At 42.0% G+C, this 23942-nt stretch overlaps 1 protein-coding gene across 7 annotated transcripts in view; it reads left to right on the top strand.

Annotated features, from left to right (window-relative positions):
- gse1 (Gse1 coiled-coil protein) overlaps window positions 1-23942 on the top strand; it is a 290232-nt gene that overhangs the window by 254895 nt on the left and 11395 nt on the right. For 6 of the 7 annotated variants that reach the window (XM_017709354.2, XM_037539721.1, XM_037539725.1 and 3 more), the window contains 6 exons: window positions 10865-11076; window positions 17255-17421; window positions 19441-19638; window positions 20101-20280; window positions 20407-20774; window positions 21956-22283. In XM_017709354.2, the coding sequence (XP_017564843.2) occupies window positions 10865-11076; window positions 17255-17421; window positions 19441-19638; window positions 20101-20280; window positions 20407-20774; window positions 21956-22283 (1453 nt within the window). The remainder of the gene's footprint in view (window positions 1-10864; window positions 11077-17254; window positions 17422-19440; window positions 19639-20100; window positions 20281-20406; window positions 20775-21955; window positions 22284-23942) is intronic. The other variant, XM_017709438.2, reaches the window with a different exon arrangement.

Genomic DNA, 23942 nt, shown 5'->3' with positions numbered 1-23942 from the left:
AGCTGGACAATATCCACAGTAGACTCATAAAAGCATTTTGTGATGTAACATGGCTCAGTTTATGATATTTATGAGTTCGTCCATTACTGCTATGTGCAGTGCTACACCTGAACCTAACCTTAACCTAAGTAACCCAAGGGCAGTCTTTTGGCTGTTTTAGTTCCCAAAATAGCTGCATTTGTGAGAACTGACCAAATGTCCTCACTTTTTCAGAAGTTTCATGGTTTCATTTAACAAGAAAGCCATTTGGTCCTAACAGAGTGCTTAAAACAAATGTTCTTGCACATACATACATTCATACATATACATATACACATGTACATACACATGTACACACACACACTCACACGCATATATGTATATATTCCGTTTCATCCAATACACTAACCAGAGGCACAGCCTCCAAGTGCATGGTGCAACACAAGCATACACATACAGATAAAGTGCAAGGATCCACACGGATAACAGCACAGATACAATCAGAAACACAAATACAGGCGAACACTCGTCCTCAGTGTAATTCTTCAGAAGACCCGCATTATCTTCTGCTGCTCTTGTAAAAACATGCAGACAAACAGTCACGTAGACACACCTTCCAGCTGCTCTCTCTCTCTCTTTCTCTCTCTCTCTCTCTGTCTCACACACACAGCACACATTTCCACACTCTCACTGTGGAACTCAGAAGATGAACACACCACTCTTGCATAAACACAATGCAATGCACATACACACACACCCCGGCTGCCTTCTGTGAGCGAGATTCAGATTAGCAGAGCTTTGTGTGGTGTTGGCAGTGCATGACCAGAGGCAGCATATGGAGGCAGGCTTGTCGGAGCACTGCTATGCACACCAGGTGTGAAATGGCCTGTTTAATTAAGTGCTGATGTTGTTCTAATGCAGGCCGGGAGCACGGAGGAAGACGAGAGCAAGGGTAGGAGGGAGGAGGAGGGAGAAAGGAGGTGGGGAGTGAAGAGCGTGTGTGTGTGTGTTGGGCAGGCTGGGCGGTCATGCGTGTAGGCAGTGTGAGAGAGAGGCTGGGTTAATGGGGGAGCCCACAGAGAGCAGAGCTACACATTAATCAAAACGACACACACTCCACTCCTCTGCTCCTCTCTCTCTCTCTGTACAGTTCACTCTCTCTCACTCACTCTCTTCTCTCTATTTATCTGTATTTCTGTCTTCCCCCTCTCTCGTGCCCTTTCTCTTCTTTCTCCTTCTCTCTGTCTATCCATTTTTCTCTCCTCCCACTCTCTGTCTCTCTCTCGCACTCTCCCTTTCCTTCTCTATCCCGATCACCCATCTTTTATTGTTCTCCTCTTTCTGTCTCCCTCTCACTCTTTCTTTGTCTTACTGCCCCCTCTTGATTCTCTCTCTCACTCCCGCGCTCTTGCTCTCACGCTCTCTCACTCTGTCTCCTTTTTCCCCACTCCCGTCTCTCTCCCTCTTTCCCCCTGCTCTCTTGCGCTTCCTTTGCTCCCCTCACACCTTCCCTTCTCATCTCCTCTCATATTTGCTCTTTCTTTCTTTCTTTCTTTCTTTCTTTCTTTCTTTCTTTCTTTCATCCTTTTTCTTCTTATATTAATTTTAACACCTCACAGACAGTACATTTTTGCCATTTTTTCCCCGAATGTAGCTGGGCTTCCTCTACAGTCACAGTGTATCAGAGATGTCCAGCTATGGGCATTACTTCCTTTTTCAAGCAGCTTGCACAGACCAAGCCACGCTGAATAGATTTGAATGCTATTAACATATCATAAAATGACACCAGTTTGAGGAGCCTCAGATGGCGTGCATGTCGTTGAGAGGCCCATCTGCCTGGATGACGTTTTTGGGGTTGGGTTGGGGGAGGGGGGATTGGTGGCTCACGGCCATTCAGGCACGGACCTCCAGGAATTCAGTGACGATGGGCGGAGACTGCCTGCAGGCAGCAGGAGCTTTGTTTGGGAGCCGGTTTGTGTGTGTGCGAGTGTGTGCTAAGGGTAGAGTTCAAAGAGAAGATGAGCAAATAAAAAAACCCACCAGGGAGAGTGTTTATCCCCCCACCCCTCTGCCCCATCCTGCTCTGTCCATTTTAAACCAACCCCCACTCTCAACAAATCACGTGCCGGATGTATTCCAAAGCATTCAGTAGTAATTCCCCAATACTCACTGTAACTGCTGCAAATACATGGATAGAAAATAATGAGTGTACCTCGTGCAAACAGGAGGCAAAACACCCCAGATATGGAGGGTGAGTGGTGAGGGAGGGATGTTGTATCAAGACATGCCTGCAGGAATACACATTGAAATTAGAGGGGATGAGGAGCACAGCTTGAGGAAAAACAGAGCGAGAGATGAGATGTAGGAATAACAAAAGAGAGCGATGGGGACTCTCTCACTTCTCACCTGCCTGTTTGTCCTGATCCTACTGAATTATTTACAGTGTCCTGGCTCACTGCAGAGCAGAGGGAAAGAGAGAGTGAGATCAGGAAAAACAAAGATGTGAAAGCAGAAGCAAGTGATGGCAAGAGAGGGCAGAAGGAAAAGATAAAGGGGCTTCTTGTTAGATGATCGTAATCTCTCATTCATTTTCTCTTTCTCTCATGCTTTCATTCTTTCTTTCTTTTTCTGTCTCTCTGATAGCTACAGGCTTTTTGTGTACTTTGCACTGTTAAAAGCACTTTGAGCTTGAATTGTGTACAAGAGCCATCATGATTACTCAGTTAAACTCATGAACTTTTTTTGAAAAAGTAATCAACAAAAATACAATCTCGGCCAATTGACAGCGATTAGTTGACAATCTTCCTGATGATGGTGCATGTTTTAAATTCTCCTACTTGTACAAAGCACACCCTTTTGCATTTATTTATTTGTTCATTTATTTTTGCCGCCTTGTTTTCATATTTTTCATATTTTTTAACATTTAAAAAAGTTACATCTTTAAAGGTTATCTCGTTGCTGTCAGAACAAAACCTCATATCTCCAAAATGTGGGGCATTTCTTTTAGTTAATTCATCATGAATTCTACGCCCAATGTAAAGGGCAACAGGCATTTTCTAATTATGCCAAAAACTGAAAAATAACCAAAAAAATTGAGATACAAGGTTTTGTTTTGACAGCAGCACTGTAGTTTGCTACTGTTCATTTAGATAATTATTTCTAAATAATTTGTAGATTAGCTGATTACTAATATAGTCAATAGTGACCGTGTATGTGTGTGTGACCATGTGTGACTGTGTGTGTGATCTGTGCCCATCCATTAGGGATAGTGAGGAAAAAAAGCAATGTTCTGTAGTATTATGATAAATTCTGAGCAAAATCACCAACTGCATGTTACAGAGAAAAATGAGAAAAAATTAAAAAGCATAATTAGGCATTTTAAATTGGATTTAATGCAGTGCAGTATGTGAAATGTGAATTAAAACTCACAGTTTTCATAGTTTTTGATCGTATTTTTTGCTTTTACACTACTGGTGCATTCTCTCTGTTCTCTCTGTTAGCATCACAACACAGAGAATATTTTAGTATATTTTCAGGTGAACCAGAGAAAAAAAAGAAAAACTTTGAACACAGTGAGTTTGTGCAAGATTTCTCACCCTTACCATCCATAAAATTCAGCAGGTCAACAAAAAGAGATCTTTTTGCTTTTTTAGTACATCTGAGCAGGGATTTAGCTTGTGTGTAGCATTCACTTGAAACATGTCTCACTTGGTTTTCTACTGAGTTTGTCTCAGGCACGTTATTTCTACATGTGGAACTAGAAGCCTTATATGTTAGTTGTTCTGCAGACCCTTCACTTCTTCACGCTTTTCCATTCACTTAAAATTTACTACTTTTAAGTGCCTTTTTATTGTTTTTCTTCATCTCTCTCTTGCTCTTGCTCTCTGAGGTGTGACGGCTGTATTAAAAGGCTCTGTGCTCTGAGTGTGTATTGATTGCTTGAGTGAGAGAGGGCAGACTAATGGCTGCCCAAGCTGGGAGTAGGCTACTAATTGCTGTTGTGCAGACACGACACACTTCCTTTCTGTCTCACCTCACAACGTTCCATTGCCTCGTGTCATCCACCCCCTCTTGCACCTCTTCATCCTTCTTTCTTCTCTCTCTTGGTCAGGTCAGTGGTTCAGCCGTTCTCTTTTGCTGCCACAAATAACAAGAGTTGACCTTAGATCTTTCTCTAAAGGAAAAATGAGTTGACCTTTTTGAACTCGAATAAGATCATTGACCATTTTTCTCTCACATGTTCAAAAGATAGCAGGTTGGACCCTTACTTGAATGCTTTATACGACCTCTAGATCACAAAGCATCAGAGCTGACCTTGGTGGCTGTAGCTCAGGATAAAAGCTGGCATTATTGATTATATTAGCAATTGAGTAATCTAACATTTATTATGGAATATTTAAGTAGACAGAAAAGTTTTATAAAGTGGTCCAACAATTACTGTGATAGCCTGTAAAAGATGGCAAATACTTTCTTGTCAAAAAGATAAGCTAGGAAGCCTTTAAAAGTACTTAAGTTAAAAAGTAAACAATATGAGTTCCCTAGACAGTTTAACTGAAGCTCTTAATTCTGAAATATCCACCTCTGACAAGGAAAAATCAAAGAAAACACTCCTATAACTGAAAAATTCCTGCTTGGAAAGTCAGGATGGTGTTCTCTACTTCAAGCTCAGCATATGATGTCAAATCAACATGGCTGCTCATACAGTCAATAGCAATAAAGGACCACATTGCTACTTTTTAATGAGATTTGCTTTTGTAGACACAACAGGTGGTTAAACTTGACCATGAAGATCACTGGAATGGTAATGCATGAATAATAAAGTCATTATTTATAGCGTTAGCTGGCTAACTTGTTGCTAACAATACTCACTCTGACTTCCCACTTCCAAGCCAAGTGGAATGCAGCATAAACCTGGAGTACATTTTCTTTTCATCAAAGGAAATTTTTTTGCTCTTTCATCAAGAAAGTAAATTTACATGAGTTTAATCAAGTAAACGCTGCACAGATGATTTTATTCACAAGTCATAACTGTATAAAATGTAGGATGATTGTAAAATACACTAGATCATTTAAGCCTGTGATCCACAGATAGACAGTTAGCTACTCCAAAGGACCTGTTCAGTAGCCACAGGTTGAATCCAGCCCATACATCATTAATGACAGCTTTTAGTCAGCAACAGCTCTATAATTACTCCATCCAGCAAGCTGGCAAATGCCATCTCTCCTTCTCCACCTGCTCCTCCTCTGACGATCGACTTTGTCGCTTTTGCAGTTAAAAGCCTTCCTCAGAAATGTCAGCTGTTAATGGCATTCCCCAGGACAGGATGGTTTTAACATGTCATGTATTGTAGTACGGCTTTGTAGTAGCTAACTAGAGACCAGTGTTGTGCATTACACAAGGCAGTGTGTGTGATGGTAGCTCTTTCACCATACACCGCTGTTTCAGTCGCTCCACATGACTGGATTTCTAGGACGACAAGGACAAAATTCAATCAAATGCTGGTGTTAGGGCTTTTCCAGTGAATTGGGCCCTAGGGTTTGGAGTTCAGTGGCCAGGTCTGAAGCTCTCTGAGAGTAAACACTCCCCATGTGAGAGATATATGAGGACTCAAAGAGAAAAGGGCCCTGCTAGGATATTAAGAGCTCTCATCCGTTTAATGAATTTCTTTCTCTATACTCATTTAGTGTGGATGATCCTATGCTGTGAAGAGGGTGGAGAGCACTGCTACTGTTCGTAAGGAAAGTCATCCCAGTTACCTGCCAAGAGCTTTTTTTTAATATATGCCAGTTCTGAAGTGGCTCTGGGCTTTTTTTTGTTTTCCTTTCTTGTGTGGAAGAGGTTTATTTGGAGAAAACAATAAAATGGACTACAGCGGCACTGATATATTGAAAGCATCTGTAAAGTGTTTGATATGTGTACATGTATATAAGAAAAGGCCGTGTTAAGGTTTTATAGCTGCAGTGGAACAGTGTTGGCTGGTGTGGACAGCTGTATGGACTGGAAATACTGACAGGCAGGAAGCTTGAGTGATGGGGTTAGTGTGGAGTGAATGAAGCTTAGCTGAGTAAAAATGCTGCTGCTGCTGCTGATGTTACTGGCTCACTCCCACCATGACAGCATTTCCTTCCAGCCCATGCTAGGGGAGACACATACTCAGCACAACTGATTGCACAGCTACAACAGCACATAGGCTGGGAACATGAGTGATATCTATGCTTTTACATACAACCCCATTTCCAAAAAGGTTGGGATGCTGGGCAAACTGTAAATAAAAACAAAATGTAATTATGTGCAAATCATTTAAACCCTACCATTAATTGAAAATAGTACAAAGATAACATATCAGATGTTGAAACTGAGAATTGTTATTGTTTTTTGAAAAATATATGTCCATTTTGAATTTAATGCCAACAACAACTTCCAAAAAAATTGGGACGAGGGCAACAAAAGACTAATAAAATAGTGTTATGCTAAAAAAAAAACACCTGGTGGTTAATTGGCAACAAGTCAGTAAAATGACGGGATATAAAAAGTATCCCAGAGAGGCGGAGTCTTTCAGAAGTAAAGATGAGGAGCAGTTCACCACTCTGTGAAAGACTGCATGATTAAATAGGGCAATTCAAGAATAACGTTTCTCAATGTAAAATAGTAAGAACTTTTGCTTTTCACGATCTACAGTACATAACATTAAAAGATTCAGAGAATCTGGAGAAATCTCTGTATTTCTTTTTCAGGCAAGGTCTTGCTTATTTTTGCAAGATAATGCCAAACCACATTCTGCATGTATTGCAACAGAATTGCTCCACATTAAAAGAGCCTGAGTGCTAAGTTGGCCTGCTTGCAGTCCAGACCTGTCACCCACTGAAAACACATTATGACATTTGGCAGGTTATGAAATGAAAATTATGACAAAGGAAACCCCAAATTGTTGACCAGCTGAAATCCTATATCAAGCAAGAATGGGAAATATTTCTCTTTCAAAACTACAGCAATTGGTGCTCATCAGTTTCCAAACGCTTACAGTATTGTTAAAAGAAGAGGTGATGAAACACAGTGGTAAACATGCCCCCATCCTAACTTTTTTTAGGAACCTGTTGTTGGCATAAAATTCAAAATTGGGATTTATTTTTCCAAAAACAATAAAATTTCTCAGTTTCAACATATTTGTAGTATTTTCCTTTAAAAATATGGTTTTCCTGATTTACATATCATTGCATTCTATTTTTATTTGCATTCTGCACAGCGTACCAACTTTTTTGGAAGTGGGGTTCTATGTCTTATCTTGCATACGTGAGTGTGACCTTTAACACGACACACATAAACTTACAGTTGCAAACTTTTTGGAATCATCTGAATGATATCTAAATTTCTAATCTGTGATCTGATGTTCATCAAAGGTAAATCCTTATTTAACAAGCAATACAGCCCATAGTTTTTGGTTAAATATGGTTTCCACTGTGATAACCACCAAACGCCACTCTTGTTCAGTGTATTCCTTGTGGTAGAGTCATGAACACAGATTTTATAAAGTGCAGCAGATGCCTGCAGATCCTTAGCTGTCATCCTAGAGTTCCTTGTCACTTTTTTGAGGAGACCTGTAGTCCGCTTTCAGCAAGAGTAGCAGTGGTTTCTTTCATTTATATTTTCCAGATTGTGGACAATATAAGATTGAGGTGCAAGTCTTTTTGTAACCTTTTCCAGGCTCATGAGCTTTAACAGCTTTTCGTCTTAGGACCATAGAAATCTCTTTTGGTCAAGCCATATTGAGTATATTGAGGATAATTTGTGTTTTTTTTTTTTCTCTCAACTTGCAGGTGAACTGACTGACACTTGACCCATTTACTCTCTATGTAGCGCGTTAAAGTATGTTGTCTGTAGTCGTTTAAACAATTTGTTCAGTAAAAATGTGACAGTGTACAAAGTTGCATGCATTGGTTTAATAAATCTGTGTTTATTGTTGGTCAGAGATCACTACATCACACAATTCATGCAACACTCCAGTTAATTCATAGATGTTTTCTCATGCTGAAAGAGTACTATTTGCAAATCGCAACTGTATTTTGAGTATTTTGTTCCAAAATGTAAATTTCAACATTTTTTTCATGATGTATGTTTTTGGGAATGGGTTTTACACAAGTAAATAATTGTTATTTTGTGTTTAATACCATCTTTATTAAAGAAATACAAATGTGTTTACCATTAAACATAAAGTATTCTTTTCTTCTCCTCAGAACTCCTTATATCCTCAATTATTACAAATGGATACACAGTGTTTTGGAATAAAACTCTTCAGTTACAGCCTACATCACTGATAGCAAGTATTAAGTGGAGAGAGTTACCCTAATGAAAGGAGCTTGAACTGCCTGTAGAGGACTATGATAAATAAAAAGCAACCAGACATGCACCCACATGATGTGAATAACAGAACAACAAGTAACTGGGCATCTTGCACACTACATGCGTACAGTGTGTTCAAGCCTCAGGCCAGAAAAGTTACATCATCTTGGCTAAAAAAAAAAAAAAATTACCTGGACTCTCTATAGTTTAAACCCCAGTCACAGTATCAGTCAAATTAGATATTTTGCCCAAACTGTGCAGCCTTAACTGTGTGCACTAATGCTCTAGAAGATAGCTGAGTAAGTGATGTGACCCAGTTTGAATGTGTGTATAGAGAGAGTGTGTATTGAGCAGATGCTGCAGTGATGTTGAGGAACACGAAGAGTAGTGATGAAGCACAGGACAGATCACGGGCACTGTATTGTCTTGGGAAGGTGGGTGTAGACAGGCAGTAGGAAGAGGGAATGGAAAGATGGAGACAGTAAGAGTGGGTAAGGATAGAGAGAACAGTGTGGTCTGCAGAATGAGTGAGAGGGAAAGAGAGGTTTACAGCAATTAGGATTGTGATTGGCTAAGCATAAGACCAGACTGTGACCCAACCCCACAGGCTCCCTGAGGGAGGAACGAGTCTCTCTCTCTCTCTCTCTCTCTCTCTCTCTCTCTCTCTCTCTCTCTCTCTCTCTCTCTCGCTTCTGCTCCCACCCCACGTGTCTCACTCGCTTGCTCTCTCACTTCTGCTCCCACCCCCCGTCTGTCTCTCTCTCTCTCGCTCTCGCTTCTGCTCCCACCCCTGTCTCTCTCTCTCTCTCTCTCTCTCTCTCTCTCTCTCTCTCTCTTGCTTCTGCTCCCACCCCACGTGTCTCACTCGCTTGCTCTCTCGCTTATGCTCCCACCCCCCGTCTCGCTCTCTCGCTCTCTCTCTCTCGCGCGCGCTCTCGCTTCTGCTCCCACCCCCGTCTCTCTCTTTCTCAGTCTCTCTCTCTCTCTCTCGTTTCTGCTCCCACCCCCGTCGCTCTCGCTCTCTTTCTCGCTCTCTCTCTTGCTCTCTCTCTCGCTCTCTCACTCTCTCTCTCATTTTGCACATCTCCATGTCTCCTTCTGTCCATGTGCTTCATCCTCTTCCCTATGACTGTGTGGGTGATGCAGTAAGTGTGAGCAGTGTATGAGTCTCACAGGACTGCTGCTTCTCCACAATCACTGTCAGTATCTAATGGCTGCCCAGGGCCTTCCATCTGTGCCCTGTGTATGTGTATGAGCAGCCTTTTAACCACTGCTGTTCTCTGTCAAGTGCTGCACTGCCTGCAGCCCCACCACAGCAACCCCCTATACCCCCACCCTGCACTCAGCTGCCTGCCTGCTAGACCACAGATCCATTACTGACTAATCTATAGATATATCTGAATCTGTTTTTTTAGTGTTTGTTCATGCCTAGTTAAAGAATGACCTGTTTCAGTAAAGTGTTTGATTTGAAGGACAGGGTATAGGAGTAGCCAGTGGTTTTAGGCTTTCATTTGTATGATCTTTAGTCTGTTTGAATCGAAACCCCTCATGGCTCAGAATCAACTATGGCAAAGTCTTGTTTTTTATTCAGACATGCTGTGTTCAGGTCTTGGGTTTGACTTAGAATGGCATCTAATGGTTTTGACTGCAATGCTAACTGATGGTATGCTCAGAAAAATTCATATTGTAACATAGTGTGACAGTAATGACAACAGCACAGTAAATATGGTCATATTGCCTACCCTACTGGTGCGTTTACTCTCATGTTGCAGTTCCTTTGGGCATGTGGAAATATAGCAGTCACACCTGTGGGCTGAAACAGCCAATCCAAGACTGCTTGTAAGTGGTGCTCTTGAGCTGTTTCAAGTGCTAGTGCAGTTCAGCTGCAGTGAAAACACGATTCAATCCAATTTCAGGAAACAAACCAGACATGCATTTGTTAAAATCATTCATAGTTTTTAAATCTTTCTCTTCTGTCTGTCATCAGCCTAAACAGAAACACAAGAACCAGTTCCACTCTTTGAGTCGTATTAGGTATACAGATTAATAGGTTAGAGAGCACTTCTGGTGTTGTTCGTTGTTGATGAGTTTTGGTTAGCTTGTAATGAAACCACTGCAGTGATCATTTTGTGGGTGTGCATATGACAGTATCGGTTTGAGAAAATGTGGTTTCCTGCGTTTAATCATTCTGGCAGGCTGCACAAGTTATCTAGCACTTAAAACAAGAAGGAGCCTCCTGATAGACATCATTTTTGTATCTCTGTTGTATCTGACCAAAGCTTTGAAAGATAGGAGTAAAGTGCAGTTACTAATCCCTTTTCTCCCCTCTCTCTCTCTCTCTCTCTCTCTCTCTCTCTCTCTCTCTCTCCTTCCCTCCCTCCCTCCCTCCCTCCTTCCCTCTCTCTCTCTCTCTCTCTCTCTCTCTGTCTCTCTCTCCCACTCTCTCTCCCTCTCTCTCTCTCTCTCCCTCTCTCTCCCTCTCTCTCCCTCTCTCTCTCTTTCTCTCTCTGTCTTTCTTGATCCTCCTTCCCTTCCATCTCCACTCAGCAGGTTCCTCTATCAGCAGTGAGTCATCTCCAGTCTCATCTCCAGCCACTAACCACAGTTCTCCAGTGAGCACTCCCAAGAGGGGGCCCCTGGGTCCGGTGATCGTGCCTCCTGGAGGCCACAGTGTGTCAAGCACCCCACCTGTGGTCACTATCGCCCCCACTAAAACTGTCAACGGCCTGTGGAGAAGTGAGAGCCGTCCTGTACGAGAGGTAACACAAATAGCGGGGAGCACAAAACTGTGTCCACACATGTCTGTTCTTTCTCTGTTTTCCTTTCCTTTTGCTATTTCTATATTCTTCTCTTCCATCATATTAAATTCAAGCTTAACTAGTCTGGCTTTCATTAAGGGTTATATGCTGAGGGTTGCAGCTGCTGTGTAGTGCATACACACACAGATATTTGTTGGGGGATTAGCGGATTTAACGGCTGGCCTGTAACCCGTGGCATGGCAGAATATATGTGACATATGTACATGTGACACAGCTAGTGGCACCACCCCCACCCATCCCCTTTACGTTAAACAATGCCAGCAGGCCATAGAGTTGACCGCTTCAACGGCAGCCAACATCTGTGCCCTCTCCCCCCTGCGCCTCACACCAATGTCCAGACCCCAGCAGTCAAGTGCATCCCTTCCACAAGCCTCCTTCTCTTTTTATCTCTCTCTCTTTCTCTCTCTCTCTTTCTCTCAGTGTAAGAGAGGCACGCTTGCTTTGATAAGGGGTAAAGGATTATGGCAATCCTCTAATCCTTCTTATCTGCACCCACTGGCTAATGGTGGCCACCGCTACACAGCCACAACACATTACCCTGGAGACAGGCTCACTGCTAGTGACAGCCATGGCCATTGTCCATCCTGTCTCGTTTTTGCCCTTTGCCCCCATGTGACCAGCTCCATTAGCCCAGTGTTCCAGAGGAGGTTAGAGTTCAGCTGGAACCCTCAGGCAGCGAGTGGACGATGAAGTCACTGTAAGACTACGCGCTATCCACAAAGACAAAGTTAACACAGAGCACAAAGAAAAGACTGCATTCATACTAGGGCTGAGCAATATTTATTCCAATACTGATATAATTTCCAATACTGATATTACGGAAGGCTGTAATATGCAAATGATAAATTAGTAACACTTTAGGGTCGCAAATTTATTGATAATTATTTGCTAATAACTTTTCATTATGCATAAGTTATTCATTAATTTCTTACAACTTAATATTTTTGGTACACTTTAATACATGTTAACAGAGTGTCATTGATTGTAGTTTGTCACTAATGCACAGCTTATATACTAATTAACTGTACTAACTGCTGTTTATTAAACTAATGAACTGATAAGCGTGTTTATTCACATAAATAAATGACATGAAAACTAACAAGCACTTGTGTTAATCCTGTTAGTTATCTGTTTATTCATCTTCTGATTTAATTAATCAATTGCCACTTTGTGTCCTTCCCAGTAAAGTGATTATTCTCATTAATTATACTATAGTATTTACTATCAACTATACTAATTATACTGTGAATGTGTTTGTCTGTGTGTCTGCCCTGTGATGGACTGATGGCTTATCAAGGGTGTTTCCTGCCTTCTGCCCAATGACCGCTGGGATAGGCTTCAGCACCCAGGAGGATGTGTGTGTAGTCTCTCACTTTTGCACAGCCCTGTATATTCAGAATAATATGGCCCAGGTCACATCAAAAGTGCGCCAGTGTGTTTATAAATGCATTGCAAGGCATATTGCAACACAGTATGCAACAATAAAACTACAAAATAGTTAAAACATTAACTTTTGCTCATGGGCAGCAGATGACAAATAAACCTAGAAAGTAATTAGATACGTATGTTTATAAGTCCAAATTGCTTAGCCGTAATTCCCACCACACCCAGGCGTCAAACTATGAAAATGGTCACCTTGTATTGCAGTAAGAGTCAATTTGGGACAGAGGGATCCTCCTGTATGTTCCCTGGAGCTTGGAGGGCCATCCCACCATCATGGGGTCAGCTAGGCCAGGGGCAGTAGGGCGAGCTTAGGAAAGCGTGGGTGTATCAGGCCCAGCCAAGCTCCATTCAACCCCCTAATACACACACACACACACACACACACACACACACACACACACCCCTTGCATTCTGAACAAAGGGCGTTCTGTCTGCTCTTCACTCTTAATCAGCGCTGAGTGAGGGGGTCACGCTATCATTTGAGTTAGATTCCCCCTCCCTCCCCAGGCCTCCCCCAGTGAGTGTCCTCTCCCCCTCCTAAGCTGTCAATTCAATTAGTGCCTAAGCTGGGGCTTGGCTGCCTGGCCTGCCTCTCCTGGACCCTGACCCAAGGCTCTGCTTGCATAAGCACGCAGAGAGAAGCAAGGAGTCCCCGACATTTACTTGCATTGATATGCAGGGCCAGTCACCCCTTCAGTGGCCAGGGCCTGTCTGACGCCTAATTTACTGTGAATGGCTGCAGCATCTGTGTGTGCGCGCGTGTGTATGAGGTTACAGCAGCCCCAGGTGTGCCTTGTGTGTGTGTATATGTGTGTTTTGGGTGGAGGTAGTGGGTGGAGTGAGAGAGAAGATGCAAAAGACCGTCTTGGTGTGTTGTTTTGTTTATAATGAGAGGGCGTCGTTTTGCTGCTGCAGCTTGTAATTGCTTTTTAATTGGCAATTTGAATTTATCGCTCCATCTGAGTGACGCAAATGAATACCATTCTGATGCACGGAGGTTTCCCACCCCCTCCCCTTGGAGAGGGCAAAGGACCAGGCCTTCACACAGTATGAAATGTAGCCTGTGCATGTAGATGCTTTCTTTTTAAGTGGAGAGCGATTTTTCCCTTCGAGTCCTCAGGTCAGGGAAAGGTGAGAGTTCCTGAACCCTTTTGTTTTTAGGCAGAGAATGAAGAACACACATACTCAACCAGTGAAAGAGCTGCTTTCATTCCTATTTGGAGAAGCTTCTGGATTGTAGTAATGTGTAAAGCAATTAAGCATTTCTTTTCAGTCTTATTGCATTTTTATAACTATTGTTATTGTTGTTGTTTGTGTGTATTGCTTTTGTGGAAGGGTAAATAAGCACACTGCTACAGTGGGGGTCGTGCCTCTTCAGAGGAGTCATCTCTTGTTTTGCCTGAGTTCCTGGTAGACAAAAGACACAAAAGCAGAGCAGGGCCAGGCAGTAGGCAGGCCCCAGGCTCCTACAGAACACGCAGCTCTTTCATTTTTAATCTGGGCTGGCCCACCACACACCTGCCAGCTCTGAGAGACATATACATACATACACAAAGCAAACTGCGTAGAGGTTGATCATGTCTGTGCAGTATAAATAAATGGCCAGCAGAGGGCACAAAGGTCAAATTCTATGTACTGAAGATTCTGAGATTCTTAGACAGTGATATTTTTATCAAACAGTATCTGGCCTTCCATTTGTTTAAGATCACTTTGAGACAATTTCTACCAACAAACCCATAATCTTGACCTTTTAAGTGCCATTTTATGAATATTCTGACAGTGAAAATGTAATATTTTGAAGGACCAATATCCAAAAGTTTAACTTGTGTTTATTTTATTGTTTTGTTTTTTTATTTATTTATTTTTAACATTCACTCATGCTTTTATGAACCAGAAAAGTTGTAATTTCATTTTCCAACCTTTGTTATACTTTAGAATTAAACAGGCTGTTTTTGTTATTGTACTTTTATTGTACTACTTTCTATATGTTCTATATGCTGCTGTTCTGATTGGCCATCCAATATTGTGCCTCATGCGGAAAACTGTCCAGGCTGACTTCAGTGTGAATGGACAGAGCTACACAGCTGCTGATTGAATGGATGGTTATGTAAATGTATCGGCTTTTGTGACATCACAAAAATAATTCATTTAAATTTTGCAGTTTAGTTTCCATGTCTGGACTGTATTTTCTGGAGAGTGCATACTAAATTTTTAAACTTTAACAGTGTTTACGTATTACTTACTCATACATTAAACTGTTTGAGTGAGGAAAATGTAGTTTTTCATGAAATAGGTCCTTTAAGTTGTAGATGGAGAACGCTGATGTGCAGTAATCCTGGGGGCCGCACAATCTTCTGTCAGCTCGTGGCAGACAGTCTCCTCGCGGCAGAGAGTCGAGCACAGCCATCTTAATGAGGCAAATTAAAAAGCAATCAAGACTTTACTCGCTGCTAACACTTCGCAGTGGGGAGCGATTGAATCAGGAGCAGGCGCGCACACGCATGAGAAGCATCAAATCTTCTTTTTCCCTTGACTGTCTTTTGAACAGATGTCGTTTAAAAATAGAAACCGACGCCCTGTCAATTTCCAGCGAAGGAGAGCGAGAACACGCGGACTGATGATCCAAGGCAGCAGCAACCTGCTAACCCCAACCCCCTCCACCCCCACTACCCCCCCAAAAAAAGCTCAAACGCTCCTCTAATACTGCTTTATGGCTTTCATTGAGCCTGGGGTGCAGCGGCTAAATGTCAGTAGCCACGCAACAAATAAAGGAAAAGCAGCACAGCTAATAGCCAGGTTTCAGTCTGCCTGATCCCTTTGGTCGATAAATGCAGACACGAGGGGGAGGAAAGGGGGTCTGTCGTTTGAGTTTCGAGACGTGGCTCAGGTTGTCCTGCCTGCTCTGTGATTTTGACTTCCTTTGACATATCTGAAGCACTTTTCTGGCCGGCTGAACATTGAGAAGCAGCGCACCCCCCCCCCCCCCCCCTTTCCTCCCTGCCAGCGCTTACAAAGCCATTAGTGGAGAGGGGTGCTCAGGAGAGGCGGAAGGGGGTCAGGGGGCACATGTGGGCCGCCTCGCTGCTAAGTGAAGCGCGTTAAACAACATGAAGCTAAGGGGTGGGGGGGCAGCCTGAGGGGGGGGGGGGGGGGGGGGGGGTGTAGGGGAGGGAAGCCTGAGAGAGAGGCAGGCTGACTGGAAGGAAGTACAAGCAGTGGAGGCATTTAATATTACATGTGAGCAGTGTTGAGTGGGGACGGGTCATTGGCTTGGACAGGAGCGCAGAGGTAATGGTGCTCTAAATGGGCTTTTCTCCAGCACAGCCAGCTGAGCGACACTCAAATGCTTTTCTCTAACACTGTGCCAGCCCCCTCTGCTGCTGGAAGAAGTCCACAGCTTAACTCTTCATTCTATATCACCCTCTTCAAGCCCAATTAATTAGGCAAGGGGACAAAAGAATGCACTGAGGGGCACAGCAACCTTGAGTCAATAAATTTCTTGCAATATAGGCTTATCTTTTCTATAGCTGATTATTTTGTTTGCTATCTGCATTAAATTTAGCCATCTAGCTACATCATACCCTACTATAAATGTGTTAAAATTAAAATATTAACCAAACAGCAGAATACCAGCAACACATACAAGATATACCTCAAAATACTCTTTAGACATCTGACAGTTAAGCATGCTATGGCACAGAGCATTAAGTGACAGAAAAAAGGTAAAAACAGCCTGTTTATTATAGTAGCTATTATTAAGTCTCAGCAGTCTCTGCCAGATCCATTAAAGATTAAGTTTACATGATAAGCATTCAATACATCATCAGAAATTAACCAAACTTAAAAAGCATGCAGCTATATGTCACATATTGCTTAAAATGTTATTCATATATAATATACTATTCACTGAAAAGTCTAAAAGGCTTGCTCAGCTAAGAAATCCACATAATTTCTGTGAGTGTAGTCTAAAGGGTAGACTACCTTGAAGAATAAAATAGAAACACAAAGCTGAAGGGGCACAATATTCCAATTGAGAGGGCATTGCCGCCCCTCCTCCTCTGTGTGGTGCGAGTGCTGGCTCTCTCCATCTCTACCTGTCAGCAGTCTCCCTGGGGTGTTCAGACAGCAGCTCTTTGCTTCATCAGCTCTCACTTTGTCTGTCTCTGCCTCTCTCCCTCTCCATCACCTCTTTATCTCCTTCACCATGGCTCTATGGGTACTCATTCTTCTCAGAGCATCTGCCAGATCTTTGCTTGTGTAGATAAAGGAGGCATGGCCTCCATCTTTGGCTCAGGCTCACACACAAACACTGTGTGAATCTGACGAGGATGAACCTTCATCAGTTGCATACATTATTATGGCTACTTAGAATTACAATCCCCCTTTCACTTTTCCTTCCCTTTTTCCAGCAAGGTTAACTTCACGGTTTGAGGCGATGTCTTTCAGACCTACATGGCTCTTCTTAAAAGTGTTTTTAGGGAAACATTCCTGGAGAGAGGAGTTGGTTGCCAGGCAGCAGGTGTATGTTTGTGCATGTGCTTGTCTGTCTGTGTGTGTCTGTGTCTTTGAACTGCTACTTGCTGTGAGCCCGATTTAATCAGACAACCGTGTCATTCCCAGTATCTCTACAACAGTAACTAACTCTGTCTCTCTGTCCCTCTCTCCTCCCCCACAGTCAGAGTCGGGCCCTCGTGGGGTCAGCAGGGACCGGCTAGGGCCCGAGGCAGTTCCGGCTCAGGAAAAAGGAGGGCCCTCAGTTCCAGCCCACTTGATAGGAAACCCGTATGCATTTGGACTGCCCCCAGGATCCGTGATGCAGGATTCACGCTTTCAGCCTCTAAAGTGAGTTTGACGGTCTCTAACAAACTGAGGTCACACAGCTGACTGTGCTTCTCTTCTTTCTCTTTCTTTGTGTGATGCTATGAACAGCCAATTTTCTTTAACTAAAGAACTTTTAAAGAGATTTTTCTTTGGAGAACCAATTTTGTAAATGAGACATGAGTATGAAGAAACGTTTTAATGTTTATCTACATCCACATTAGGGGTGCGGGAAAAATCGATTCTTAGATGCGTCACAATGCAGACGTGAACAATTCTGAATCGATTCACAAATGTCAAAAATTGATTTTGTAAATTTTCATTTATAACATAAAGTTGACGGAATGCAAAGGGCGGAACTTGGAAGTGGGTACATGCAGCTCCTAGAAAGTCTGTGGCGGCACATAACAAAAACACAACTGGTTGAGAAAGAAATTTGACCGGTTCTGCATTAAAGCCAGGTTAGGTCAGGAGCCACAACCCAAATGTGAAGAAGAGCCATTTTGTCCTTTCATCAAATATCAGACCACCTTGGGAGCCACAGCAGTTAATGCCCAGTGTGTGTTAATGTCCTAGTATAGGCTAAAAAATTATGAACGAAAAAACACAGTCTTACTTTGTTCTGCTTTAAGCTTTAGCTCAGCTATAGCCGCTTTCTTCCCGCCAGAAAAGTTTTCCTCAAAAGTAGAGCAGCTTATTTTAAAATGTCTCTCATCGTTCAGCTGTTTTACGAGGCTGAAATCACTTCTTATTCTCCAGCTTCTTGTTCAAATATTTCCATTCCACCTTAAATTCTGACTGAGGTGCCGAATGTAACTGTGGCACCATTTAAGGTGGAATGGGAAAATTTGAAAGAGAAGCGACTTCATCTTTGCAACTTTTTAGTGTTTGACAGTCTCTTAATGCAGATTTAATGTTCCAGGAAACCAACTGCATTTTATCACAGATGCGTGGCAGCAGCGTCTATTGTGCTCCAAACAAAAGCAGTGAATGAGAGTCTTCCAGTTTCTTTACCACATCACTTCCATTTGATTTATTAATAAAAGACATTGGAAGTATATTCATTATAGATCATTACAAATACTTTACTTTAAAAGTACCAAGTCATCACACAGTGAGGGGAAAAAAAGAGATCCTGTATAGAAAAAAAGATGCATCAAGATGCATCGATAATTGTTTTATAATCGCATCACGGCCCCCTGAATCGTAATCAAATCGAATTGTGAGGTGCCAAGAGATTCCCACCCCTAATCCACATAATGTAAACATTTTGCAAAGAGCTATTAAATTGGTGTACAAGTTTTACATTATGTGACAGTCCCATAAACTTTTAAAAGGTCCTTCATGCTCACAAATGTCTTCTTCAAACATGGTTCTAAAATTGATGACCCCTGAGGTAGGAGGATGGTCCAGAAAAGCAGTTTTTTTTCTGCTAAATATGATGCCAAACATAGTTCTTTAGCCTGGAAATACTTCATAAGAGATTAAACCAATTACATTGTCAAAAGCAATCTGTGTAAGACATCACTGGCACAAGAAAAATACTTGCTGTGCATAATCACCTCAAAAAGAAGCATATACTGTTAGCTGCCAGTTGCAAACAATTAGTAAAACACTTCTCATAGATGTCCAGAACACTTTTTTTCTTTAACTATGGTAAATGTTTTATAGTCAACTATCTTTTTAAATAACTTGTTAATAGTAAAAACTGAACTACTTCCATATGTTCACTGGTGCCAGTCTCTCCTTTAGTATCAGTCTAAACCTCCACATATCCACTTATGCTCTTACTACAGACTCACTTAGCTTATCTGGACACTCTCCTTCTCCTAAAAGCTTAATCACTCACTCTTCCCCTATCATTCCCCCTCATTCATAGTCTCATCCCAGTTTTTTCCTTCTTCTATTTTTTATTATGCAGTAAATGAGTGATAGAATGTTACTTTTGTCTTTATTATCTGCCTTTAATGAAAAGAGTTAGCATACCATGCAAACTGTGTTGCTGACACCAGTCTCTTCTCTGCCTCTTTCTTTGTGTACCAGTTTGCCCAGACAGGTGCCTCATGCAATGCCCCCTGCTGGTGTGCCAGAAGAATACCTGCGGGGTTTCCGGCCCTATGCCACAGCAGAGGAGATGCGTATGCCCTCCCTGCCGTTGGGCCTTGACCCAGCTACTGCTGCAGCTGCCGCCGCATACTACCACCCTGGTTATCTGCCCCATCCTTCATTCTCCCACTACAGGTAACACAACACTAAAAAGGGTCTGAGCAAGGGTCTGCATCAAGCTTTACATAAAATGTTTCCAACAGACCATATTTGTGACAAACTTTTAAGATGACTGCTAATTCTGTTTTAGCTATACTGTACTATTCAGGCATATATACATTAGTACAGTATAGTCTTTGACCATTGTTGTGTATGTATGTAGTGTTACATATGTTGCTCCATTGGTGGCATGGAGAATGTATCCCAGAATACCAAACTTTGTGTAGACACACATACATAAAGGCTGATTGAGGTCAGTTCACAGGCAGAATCAACTTCTATTAAGGCAGAGATGGAAAATAATGTGCCTATGAGAAAACGGAGAGCACAGATTGATGATGTTACCACAGTGAAATCACATGAGAGACTAACTGTCTCTTTCTCTGTCTCTCTTTCTCTGTCTCTCTTTCTCTGTGTCTCTCTCCTTCTTTCTCTTAGGATGGATGACCCCTTCTGTCTTTCAGCTCTGAGGTCTCAGTTTTACCCCTTGCCTGCTGGGGGTGCTCTGCCCCCACTGCATCCCTCTGCTGTGCATATGCACCTACCAGGCGTTCGTTACCCTGGCGACCTTAGCCATGCCTCACTATCCAGTCTGCAACCGGAACGCCTGTCTGAGAGGTAAATACACACACAAATGCATCTGTACAGAGACACGCAGTCTTGCATACACAAACTATTTGTACTTTCAAGTGTCAATAAAAATGTTCCTTTCTTTCTCTCTGTTTGTCTGTTTCCTCTTCACAGACTCCAGATGGAGGATGAGCTTCGTCAGAGAGAAAGGGAACGAGAGAGAGAACGGGAACGAGAAAAGGAACGAGAGCGGGAGGCTGAACGAGAGAAAGAGCGAGAGAGGGAGAGGGAAAGAGAAAGAGAGAGAGAAAAGGAACTAGAGCGTGAGCGGGAGAGGGAAAGAGAGAGGGAGAGGGAGAGAGAGAAAGAGAGAGAACGGGAGAGGGAGAGGGAGCTAGAGAGACAGAAGGAGCGGGCAGCACGTGAAAAGGAGCTCCAGGTCAAGGCCATGGAGGGGCACTACCTTGCTGAGCTGCATGCTCTCAGGGGCCAGGCTGAGGACAGAGTAAAGGCTGTAGAGAGACTCACTCCCAATAGACCAGGTAAGACGCAGGGCTGAACAGTTAATTGTTTTTATATCAAAATTGCAATTTAAGTGGTAGTCTGGCACAATACGTTCAGCGCTGAAGCCTCAAGTCTGAAAGAGTGAATATGCAAATGTTCTTGGCAAAAAAGGGACTTAAAGCTTAATTTACAGAAAATTATTACATTTTAATCACAATCCCTGTATTGGTCAGAAAAAAAAATTATTGGATATTTTCCCCAAATTATTCAGCCCTATTGAGACTTGCCCAACACTGACCACTCTGTCAGTAAGGCATGTACATACACACTAACAGGTCAGTCATGTTTGATCAAGGGCTACAGCAAAAGCTTGCCTACTTGATTCAATGGGGACAGATGCAGAGGTGAGTAAAGTAGTTTAAAGACTTAGTGAAGTAAAAACATTGTTATTTTGGTGAAAAGAGTGACGCAACTGAAATGTACCTTTCCAGAAGCAGCTTTAGTTATGTTACAGATCGAAAAAAGTATAGATTAACTTTAGGAGATGTATATGCTAGCATCTATCAACATAGGAAGTGAAATTTGTTACACTGTTCTTCTCTTTTTGATGCCTTCTTAGTATAAAATAAAAAGTCAGAGGTGTGACCAACTGTGAAGCAGAAGAGTTTCTGTCACCAACATTCATAATATAATTAAACAGAAAAACATTAGTAACTAAATTTTAATGACTAAAAAGTGCATCTTTTTCTCAAATATACTTGAGTAAAAGTAACATTATTGTTTAAAAATACCCAGTAATACCCAGGAAAGTAAAATTGCATTACAGTTGTACATCAGTCTGATGCCACATATTGTATGATTTTATAGTTATGATATGAACCCTGAAAACACCTAAAAAAATGGACAGTGCTTTTTAGTTTACATTGTCACAAAACAGCTTTCCAGGAATGGTCCAGACTCTAAGTGAGCAAGTTTACAGTAAGAGCTGCACAAGTTGCAAGTGCCTAAGGAAGAAACACAGAGAACAACCAAGACTGAGACGAGGCAACCTATCCTCATCTGGGCCCAGTTATGTCATAGAGTTATGATGAATGTAGCGTTCAAATCAAATAGAGGATGGATCCATAAGATATGCCAGTGACTGATGTCATGCAATGTCATCTTTTGTTACTGAAGAGCAGTTTCCCTTGTGACCCCTGACTATTTCCTTATTCTCCAGATAAAACCAAAGAGCCTACCCTCGCTGCTCCTAAACCAATCCAGCCAGGCCTCCACCCTTCGCTAAGCTCCGCTCACCATCCTGTGCCCACACTGGTCTCTGCCCATGGCATGTACCTTGGTCCTGGAGGGGCAGGTGCTTTAACATCTGCCATGGCACTTCAGCGCACCAATGAGGAGGAGCGGTGGCTAGCCAGACAGAGGAAGCTACGGCAAGAAAAGGAGGATAGACAGTACCAGGTGTCTGAGTTCCGCCAGCAGGTTCTAGAGCAGCATCTAGACATCAGCAGGCCAGGCGAAGCAGCAGAGCTACGAACAGATGGGCACAGGTATGACTGCTAATCTTATTCGAGCAGCAGTTTGATATAGTATAGCACACATTGAGGTGAGCAGAATGAGAGAATATCATGGTACTTGGAGATTCATGATGCATAAAACTTCTCACAATATTTTGATTTTTTGACACTTGAAAATGTTTTAAAAATGCCATTAAAGTACACTGCAAAAAAAAAATATTTTCATATATCGGTAGGTCTGTTTAGCATTTTGAGATTGTTGCAAGAATTTTCTGAGATTATTATTATAGGTGTCATTTTGTTTTGTGAAATTGTCTTTTTATATCGGCAAATAATTTTTGAATAAGTAAAATCATCTACTAATAGAATTGGACAAAATTAATCATAAGTTCAATCTTATGATGTTATTACAGCTATCTGAAAGAAATGAGAAATATATATTGACTAGATTTAAGACGTCTTTACTTGCCAAGATCTAATTTTTTACATTGTACAGTACGTTTTTATTCAGCGTTTCACATACTGTCCCACGTACAGTAAAATGGGTTAAGTCATTAGGGCTAGGTAGAGTACAAACTTTTTTAATGCTGATGCCTTGACTGTGATACTGTAAGTGTAAGATGCTGGAAGGGCGTGTGTTTGTGACCCCAGCAGGCTGCAGGCTAATCAAGAAGTGCTGATGTTTAGAACATGCATTGTGTTTTAGACTGCAAGTCACAATCTAGATTTTGGAAATAATTGGGACTAATTAGGTATTAAAATTTGATATTGAATCACATGGAATTCATTTTGATACCATGTAGTATTGAAGTAATTTGATTGGTAATATAAAAGTAATTAATTTAATGGACCTAACAATTCACTAAAAATGTAAAAACTTAATGTGCCATGTGAGCCATGTCAGTTTAAACCCCTTTCTTAGTGATCCATGCAAGTGGCAAACATTCTTACCGACCTAAGATATGTTCAGAAAAGCATTTTGTAATATATTTTATCATGATAACAATATCTTATCTTCATAATGCCCACCTCAACTACTTATAAATGCCTGTGGATGCATCTTTTTCTTGAGACTTTCCCTAATGTCTATGGGTGTAGAAGTACAACCCCCATTTACCCCAGCGACATGCTATCCTCTGTGTGTGATGTTCCCTGTGTGTTGTAAATCAGCCACTGCGATGTGACGGGAGGGAATCTAGAATGCTGTGAAGTTTGTTACACTCTGCTCACTGCCGCCTTTACTTTTCATCTCACTGCAGAGAGGCTTTTTAAGTGTGAACAGGAAGGATGGGAATGGAAGAGATGGAATTGTCTGGTTTTGATATCAGTATGATTGTGAAGTGACTGAGCTGTCAGTTTGGGTGGTGAACTGCTTTGCGTTCTTAGGACTGATTTTGCAAAGTGCCAAATAGCAGTTATGAATGTTGGAACACAAGTAAAACACTGTTTATTATCTCACCTAGTGAGGACTAGACCTCACTAGTGGTTCAGAGAAGGTCAGTCACCCATAAGCCCTAATTCACAACTAAGTCTCTGCACCTTATTTAAAGTCAACCTTTCTCAGGAGCTGTATAGCCTTAGCTTTTGTTGCATTAGAGAGGTCAGCTGTAATAAAGGCTTTGGAGCTGTGTGTCTGTGTGTGCATGTGTGTATATATGTGTGTGTGTGTGTGTGTGTGTGTGTGTGTGTGTG

The sequence above is a fragment of the Pygocentrus nattereri genome, chromosome 7 (genome assembly GCF_015220715.1).
Source record: "Pygocentrus nattereri isolate fPygNat1 chromosome 7, fPygNat1.pri, whole genome shotgun sequence".
Lineage (NCBI taxonomy): Eukaryota > Metazoa > Chordata > Actinopteri > Characiformes > Serrasalmidae > Pygocentrus > Pygocentrus nattereri.
This window is presented reverse-complemented; position numbering and strand designations above follow the sequence as displayed.